This window comes from Pteropus vampyrus, unplaced genomic scaffold, assembly GCF_000151845.1.
Source record: "Pteropus vampyrus isolate Shadow unplaced genomic scaffold, Pvam_2.0 Scaffold78, whole genome shotgun sequence".
Taxonomy (NCBI): Eukaryota; Metazoa; Chordata; class Mammalia; order Chiroptera; family Pteropodidae; genus Pteropus; species Pteropus vampyrus.
The window spans coordinates 1,674,230-1,683,037 of NW_011888859.1; the positions used below are offsets into that span (position 1 = coordinate 1,674,230).

General features: G+C 36.2%; 1 protein-coding gene across 1 annotated transcript in view; it reads right to left on the reverse strand.

Moving 5' to 3' along the window:
• LOC111741446 (nesprin-1-like) overlaps positions 1-8,808 on the reverse strand; it is a 137,943-nt gene that overhangs the window by 25,042 nt on the left and 104,093 nt on the right. The window contains exons 37-41 of the mRNA XM_023532163.1: positions 6,577-6,764; positions 5,524-5,674; positions 2,587-2,769; positions 2,190-2,327; positions 660-851 (exon numbers count right to left, since the gene is read on the reverse strand). Of these exons, the coding sequence (XP_023387931.1) occupies positions 660-851; positions 2,190-2,327; positions 2,587-2,769; positions 5,524-5,674; positions 6,577-6,764 (852 nt within the window). The remainder of the gene's footprint in view (positions 1-659; positions 852-2,189; positions 2,328-2,586; positions 2,770-5,523; positions 5,675-6,576; positions 6,765-8,808) is intronic.

The window sequence follows — 8,808 nt, forward strand, 5'->3', positions numbered from 1 at the left end:
CTTTTAAAAATGTCTTATAAATTGATCTACCAAAGCCTCAGTTTTATCACTGGTAAAATGGAAATAATATTAAAACCTGCTTCAAAGAATTGGGGCAAGATTTGAGAAGCTAATATAAATTAAGGCAACTTAGTACTGTGACTGCCATATGACAAGCACACAATGGCACAAAAGGCAATCGCCAATATACCTTAGCCTGTCCTTTTTAAACTTATATCCCAGATACAAAATATATTTGATCATAGAAGGTTCCAAATGTTCTAATAATAACATCTCTACAATGAGATTTGATTATGGCAGCAATTAGAGAAACGGAAGAGAAAGAAAATTCAACCAAACCTCATCAATTGAGCAACTATTCACATTGCTCAGGTTTCCTCTAGAAGCTTCTTTCTCCTATAGGGGATAAGTGCCAAACACTCTTCTAAGTTCTCTCTCTCTCTCTCTCTCATTAAACCAGTTTTACAGCTGAGGAAACTGAGGCAGAAGACATAAAGTAACCTGCCCTAGGTTATGTAGCCAACAGGTGTCCGAGCTGGGATGGGACCCCGGGCATTCCGGCTCCAGGCTCCGGGCTCTCGCCCGCTACACAGAGCTACCTAACCCCACAGAAGTCATGCTCTTTAGACCTCATGACAGCAGAAAGCAATGATACCCACAGGCAGGCGAGTCAGCTTCTTATGGTACCGCTCCACGCGCCCGAACACCTCCTGGCAGTAGCGCCGCAGCTCGTCCAGCTCCTCCTGGATGACCGCCGCGTCCAGAGGCTCGCTCTTCTCTATCAGCTGCTCACCCTGGGCGATTATCTGGTCAATCTTACCGTGGTTCAGCGCGATCTCCTGCTGGAAGGCCTAGGGAGCACAAGTCGCAGGTCATTTTTATTGCTCACGCTGACACGAAGCTATGATAAGATCCCTGCTTAGAAAAGCCATACAGGGGATACGAATTTACCTTAATTTAAAACCATCATAAAGTTGATAGCATTGGTTATCCCTGATGAAAAACAATTATAACCATTACAGCACCACTGAAATAAATTTAGCACTTTAAAGAATATATTTGATATTTTTAGATTTCTTGATCGTACATCATACCAAGCAAATGACAATGCCATAGATACTTCTCGGATGACTCTTTTATTGTTTCAGGACTTAAGCAGGAAAGATTAATATGATTTGAAAAATAAGGAATTCTAGAGGCTCATTTAGCCTCATTCGATATGGTTGAAAAGAGTTAAGCAACTGAGGACAAGTTTTAATACAAGAATAAAGTCTGGAATAGTCAAAACTGCCCAATAATGAAAAGCCTGTGAGGGGAGAAGGGAGGGAAGCAATGAATCCAACGACCCTGCCAGAGTCCAAAAAGAAAAGATTCAACTGCCACTTGGTAGAAATTTCCTGCCAAAGGTTTTAAACATTAAGTTGCCTATGAAACAACTTGAGAAAGTGGGGGTTTGGGGGGCATTATAAAGAGAGAGTTTGGGCAGAATACTAGAGTTAATTATTTTATGTTTTTTTTTTTTTCATCCTGAGAATCTCTGACTAAGGGCAACTTTCTTGTTTTATTAAAGCAACCTAAGGTTATTGGCATTGTGATTATTTGTTTAAACCTATCTATCTTGGGAAGAAATTTTTATAAGCTGTATTGAAAATTATTCAAGGTGATAAACATGCTTCTATTTAGAGAATCTTATCTAATGTACTGCATATTCCTCTGATTTAAGTTTTTAATTAGCCACTATAGTCAAATTATATATTGAAACATATAGAATATTTTTAAAAGAAGTAACTAGACATGTAAGAATGTAGGATATGTGAAATGAAATCCCAATATGAGAAAGTTATATTTCTCTGGAACATGGAGGTCAAATAAACTATTAGATGGTTCTAGAAACAAACCGGAAAAAAACACCCCCAAAACCAAAAACCGCTACCAAAAAAAGCAGATTCCTAACACTCTGGCTATCAAGTTAATAATTAAAAGTATATTATGTTAATGGTAGTTATCTATGGGTAGTGCTCTTTATTTCATTTTTAATATCTTTTGTATTTTTTCAATGTTTTTTAATCAAGGACTATTTTTATAAAAAGAATCATTCTTTTACTATGCCCTTCACAAAAGGACCTATAAATCCCTTCCTCTTCAGATTTTCTTCACATTGATCATTTGAAGAGTTGCTAATTTATTACCTTGAGTTGCTTTATTTTAGCTTGAACATCACACTCAGAAAAATGCTCAATATTAGTGAGCTGCAAATCCATCTCTGTCAGCCACACCAGAATGCTGTCCCGTGCTGTCTCAAACTCCTCACGCTGGCCGATGAAATGCTAGACGGGAAAAGAAAATAGTAAAAAAGCCCACATACACATTACTGAGATGGTACTGCCAATGCCTATGGTGTTCTAGAAAGTCGCTTTCTCAATGAGCCATGAGAACCCTGCAATCTTTTACCATATAAATTAACCCTGGATACCCTCTTGCCATCCCTATCTTACAAAACCACCGAGATTATGTCTTAATATTGTATTTGAACGGCCCGATCCTGTCCTCTGGGCCTCTAAGCTACAGAGGAGGCACAATAAAGACCTTGAGTCTGCGTAAGATGGAGGTGACACGCTTTTGCAGATTGTCCCATCGCTGGTTTCCTTCGTGAACCATCTGCTTTAGGCTACAGGCAGAATCGGTGCGGTTCTCTCTGGCGAGGCGGCGGTACTGCTTGTTGATGAGTTCCAGCTGGGTCAGGCTCTCGTGCACCTGTCGCTGGAAAGCCTAGGACCACAGAGAAGCACCAGTGAGGGAGGTCAGAGAAGGGCCCTCAGCAAGGGCATGTGGGTTTCACACTGCAGTGTCAGGGAGAATGGGAAGTCACACTGTCACAGGCAGGGAAAGGACAGTTTCTAAGGAGTATACTGCCCCTTGTTAAAGCAAAGTAGTATAACCAATGTAGCTTAAGGAGAAGAGCAAATAAAACTATAAAATAAAATGGTAAATACTAATAAATATATATGTGTATATATATAAGTACATATACATCTAGAATATATACATAGATAATATACACTTATACATATAGAATTTACATATGTACATATAAATACATCTTTTAAGGTGATTAACAGCCAGAAAAAAATTCCCATAAAACAAACCGATTGCAAAAATATTTATGTGTGCCAAAAAAATGTGAGTTTGAAATGTTCAAAATTTCTGATGTCAATATTGAGAAAAGAGATCTTCAAAGCACTGTCTCCTTATTTGTAAAATATGTAATTGCTTAAAATTCCAGAAACTACCTCAATTCTGGTGCCCATTAAAAATATTAAAACTACCTTTTGCAGAAGGTCTTTTAAAGGCAAGCTATTATGAACTTTCGAGAGAAGCAGTTCCGTAAAATTCAAGTAACCTTACACAGAAAAAAAATTGGAAAAAGCCTTTTTTTCTTTTTTGTTGCTCTCATGAATTACTCCATTTCTATAAAATATCTTAGAGCTGATGCAGCACCTTACACAGTAATGTCTATTTATTTTTGAGGTTACCGAGTGCACAGTTTAGAGTTTCTGAAAGTAAAATACTCTTTCTTTCTTTTCTCTGCTGTTATATAGTATAGACCTAGCATAAGAATCGTTTGGCTGAAATAAAATGAAGCTTTTCTTTTTTTCAAACTCACGTGTGTGACTTATGACTGATTTTCATCTCGGCCTTAGACAGAAAATTGTATCATTAATTGAACTGAGCTCATCTCAATGCTAAGTTCTGCTTCCTTTGGCTCACTGCACTGTTCTGATGTGGCCCCATTCCTGCTTCTGAAATGGTTTTCCTTCTCAGGGTTGCTTTAAGAGCCTTTATCTTAGTAAATTCAATCTTCTGTTCTATAAAACTTTACATTATTTCCCCCAAAAAAGGAAGTGGAGAGGAAAGTTCAGCTCTCGTCATTACTAGGAATCACAGGATATGTTTTCCCATTGGGGTGATGGCAGGCACTCAGGGGTGGGGGGACCCCGGCACACCCAAATCCATCCCAAATATTCATGCCATGGAACAGGTAAAGGCTACCCTCAAGCAAAATTTTGTTTTTGTGATTTACGTCTGTCTCGTAAGAAACTTAATTACAAGATAAATGATAAAATCATTCATTATAGAAGCTAACTATATGGCTAACTTTTGCCATAAAATCTGAGAGTCTAAAATAGCATCAGAAAGGATCTTACATAATCTGCTTTGTAGTATAAGCCAATTACAGAAGGTTTTAACCTTTAGGAAGCTGAGTATGCTAAGATGAAATACAGGAACACTTCACTAGCATTGGTTCATACCGAGATGACCTGCAATCTGCTGCAGAGCTTACCCTGGCTTTTTACAAGAAGTTTTCTAAGGCAAAAATACTTAGATAGAAAACATTTCTTTTTCTAGAATGTACTGATATAGTTACATATAAATCCATGTTCAGATGTCAGAATGACTCTTATTTATTTCACATAGGATTATAAACATTTTATAGATTCATATAGCTGCCCATTTATGACTCTTAGATTTAAACTCCACAAGAACAAAAACCAAACTTCATATTTACCATCATAGGCCTCAATAAATGCCTGGCTAACTGACGTTGCGAGGTAAAAATGAATGCAGCTGAATTTGGTTTGATTTTTAGTCTTATTTTTAAACATCTTGGGGAATCTAGAGGCAGAATTAGTAACCAAAAATGTTTTTTTGTAAGACACATGCATCAGAACTGTCTGCTATCAATGTGTATGACTACACAGGTCATCTGCTTATTAGTGGGAAATAATGAAATTTCAAGTTAAAAAATAGTCAACAATAGGCTATGTCAGGTCCTCTGTGAAAATGGAAGGCAGCTGAGAAGCTGAGGTTTCATCATACCACAGTGACAGAGCAGACTCAAGATTGCACAAACAGGCCAGGAACTGGGATCAGCTATTGAACGGTCCTGTCTTTACGAGTATGATTATACTGCTGCTATTATTGTCTCTATGAATTCGAAAAGTCTTTGTGACTCAAGAATGGCATTGCTCTTCATTTATAAGTAGAAATGGCTTATGATTAAAATGTTTTATTTAATTCTGGAGCCATCTCTACTTTATTGATGATTTAAAAATATATATATACCTATGTTCCAATTAAGTAAAAATAATTCAGAAAAATATTTGGAAGATAAATTTTTATAGTGTGGAAAATCATCATATTTTAATCTTAGATGGTTCATTGTAAAGAAGTATGAAATAAAAAGAATGACAAAATCATTTTTAAGGAATTATGATTCTTGTTTTGTAACAGAATTCCTCTTTATTACTTTACTTTGTACTGTATTTGTAACTCTTGATAATCTTAAAAAAAAAAAACCCTCCTTTCCTCACTTCTTTGTCTACTTATGAGGCAATAATAAAAATGACCACGGTCATCACCCAATAGTTTGAACAAAAAATGTGTGGGTGAACAGTTAACTTACATCTTGCATCTTACACCAACTAGCAAAATAAGGATCAAATATTTGGAATTATAAATCACCTCAAATTTCTTTAGTTCTTCCTTGGCAACTGTATAGAGTACCCCAGAAGAGCTGGGGAAGGCAGCTGTCCTTTCTGAATTCTTGAGCCAATCTTCAAAACGGGAATAGTCATCCAGAAACTTCTGCCACAATCTCCATGTCTCTTCAATTCTGAGACAGAAAACGAAAAGAACAGAATCTGACTGTTTGAAATTGTTTATGCTCCAGCAGACAGGCACCCTGTCTGATGCCTGCAACAGGATGGAGTGCCCAAGCAAGCAACTGTTTGCCAAACAATGACTATGCCTTGAGCCAAATTTGACTAGAGTGAAAAAGAGACAACTGTTTGAGCTAAAATGAAACAGCTGTGTGTGTGTGTGTGTGCTTTTTTTTTTTTTTTTTTTAAACACACATCCTGTAGCTCTGGATCTGGAATTAGTCAAATTGAGTATTGCAAGCCCATAATATGAACTGTTCTGGACACGTGAAAGAGTCTGGAAGTGCAACACCATGTTTGCAGTGCACACTCATGCCAAGGGTTTGCTGAAATAAAACAAGGTTTGCAAATCCATTTTCCAACACCAAACTTACCCTCATCAAAATCAACTTATGACAGCCAGACAAATATAAATCTTTCAAGAGTTCCCCAGAGAGCACAAAAATTATGTGCCTTAAATGATTATGATAATTTTCTAACGCATCACTACTTTTTACTGCCTTGAATTTCAAAGGGCCTACGTATAAGCCCTTTGCTTTATTATTTTATTTTTAATAAAAGAATGTTACTTTTTCAATCACCAATGCTGTAACATTATACTAGTTCAGCAAAGGCGTATTTTCCTGATTTATATTTAAACTGTTAAGTCAGGCATAACTTGGCTTGTGATATTTATATATGATCTTTATTCCTTCTTTTTTACCCAACTAAATGTAGACGACAAGACGTTTGGGAAACCAGGCTATTTTTGGACATTGCGATCACAAGGAAATAGTGAATAGTGGCTGCTCTGGGTTATTTTTTTTCCCCTTTTTCGTCCTTCCTCTTTCCCAACTGTTTGAATGTCCCAGCTCACTTGAGCCTTCTTTCCATGGACATGGCGCAGATATTTCTCCACCGCCGATCCAGGTTTCGCGTAGCCTGCTGGATGGAATCGCACTCGGCGTCTGTGGCACAAGCGTCACAATCATGCAGCAGGACCTCGCAGAGGTTGAGGACGGAGGCGACACCTGTGCTGTGTTTCTCTATGTCTCTCTGAAGCTCCTGCAGAGAATGAGATATGCTTTACTCAAATACTTTAATACAGATGGGAGACACGGTGCCAGTATTTGTTGACTGACAGATGGTTAGGCAAACACTTCATTTTCTTCAATCAACTTCATTTATGAAATATGACAACCTCGAGAAAATGAAGCTAGAAATATTTTGGCTCTGTGAGCAATACCAAAATATAAAATGAACAGATGAAATAGACTACATTAACTATATTAAGGATTAAATTAGTGATTGCAAAATGAATCTTGCCTCAGACTCTACTTCACAGATATATTGCTTCCATTCCGATCTATCGATCAAGCAATCATGTGCTCTTGTTAAAAGCTTGCACTGAAGAACTGGGATTTGATATCCAAAGATTGGCAAACCATTTAAACAATTAATTCCACCATTGTTAAAAGGCACCTAAGTTCTTTGTTACGTATGACGATATCATTATCATCAGTGGCTTCCTCAATTTTAATAGAAATAGAAAGATTTCTCTTTCTATTAATAGAAATAGAAATATTATGATAAACAAGGCATTGCATTTCTCCAGACTTCTACCCTGTGAAGTCTTTATTTTGACTGCAAAGAAAGTGCAAAGTGTACATTTTTCTATTGGGTTTTAACTCAATTTGCTCAAAGTATTCCATTATTAAAAGTGAAGCTTTTTTGCTTGCCCTAATTATCAAGGTCCTTCATGTATCTTCTCTTACTTTGATATGGTTCTTGAATTGCCTAACTTTTCTCTTGTTCTAATAATACTTCAACTTATTCAGATAACTGGGATTTATATTCTCGTGTGTATATTTTTTCTCCTATTTTTCTCCTTAACATTATTTCCCAATTCCTCTAATACAACTGTTAGCTTATTGTCGAGTGTAATCACAGTGACTTTGATTAATTTCTGGAGATTTTATAAGCTAGACACAAAAAGATAAATTCTATCAAAATATTTTTATTTCACTAAATGGTTCTTTCAAATCTCTTGTATAACCTTTTTCAGTTATGTGAAAGTTACCATGGAAACTGCTGGTCTAAAAAATATAAAATAAAATATTATAAAAATTGAACTCAATATTTGCTCAAAAATAAAGACAAACACTTCTGTGAATGAGATAACTAAGTAAATTTTAGGTCTTAAAGTGACTCTTGTATAAGGATTACATTGGAAGAAGTGGTAGGAATGTGAACATAATCCACGAATTCAAAAAAGTTAAGGATTTTGATTTAATTTTCCCAGGTACTCAAAAGTTTTTTCCAGCTTTATTGAGATATAATTGATATAACACTGTGTAAATTTAAGGTGTACAATGTGATGATCTGGTGTATGCTTCTATTATGAAATGATTACCACTGTAGTTTAGCTAACATGTACACCTCAGTTACAACTGGTGTGTGTGTGTGTGTGTTGAGAACTTTGAAGATCTAAGCAACTATACAACACAGTATTGTTAACTAAAGTCACCTTGCTGTACATTACATCTCCAGAACTTACTCCTTATAATTGGAAGTCTGTACCTTTTCACCACCTTCATCGGTTCTGCCCCCAACACATCTCTGCCTCTAGCGACCTCTAATCTATTCTGCTTCTATGAGTTCATTTTTTTTTTTTTAAATTCCATATAGAATCATATAGAATTTTTCTTTCTCTGGATGACATTTCACTTAACATAATGACCTCAGGGTTTATCCACGTTGTTGGAAGGGCAGCATTTCTTTCTTTTTTATGGCTGAATAACATTCCATTTTCTGTATCTATCATCTATCTATCTATCTACCTATCTATATCATCTATCCTCTATCACATTTTCTTTATCTATGTATCCGTTGATGGATACTTGGGTTGTTTCCATGTATTCACTGTTGTAAGGCTGCAATAAACACAAGGGTGGAGGTATCTCTTCAAGATAGTGATTTCAATTCCTAATATATACTCAGAAATGGAATTGCTGGATCATATTTTAGTTCTATGTTTAATTTTTCGAGGAACCTCCAAAATGTTTTCCACAGTGGATATACCAATTTACATTCCCACCAATAGCACTTT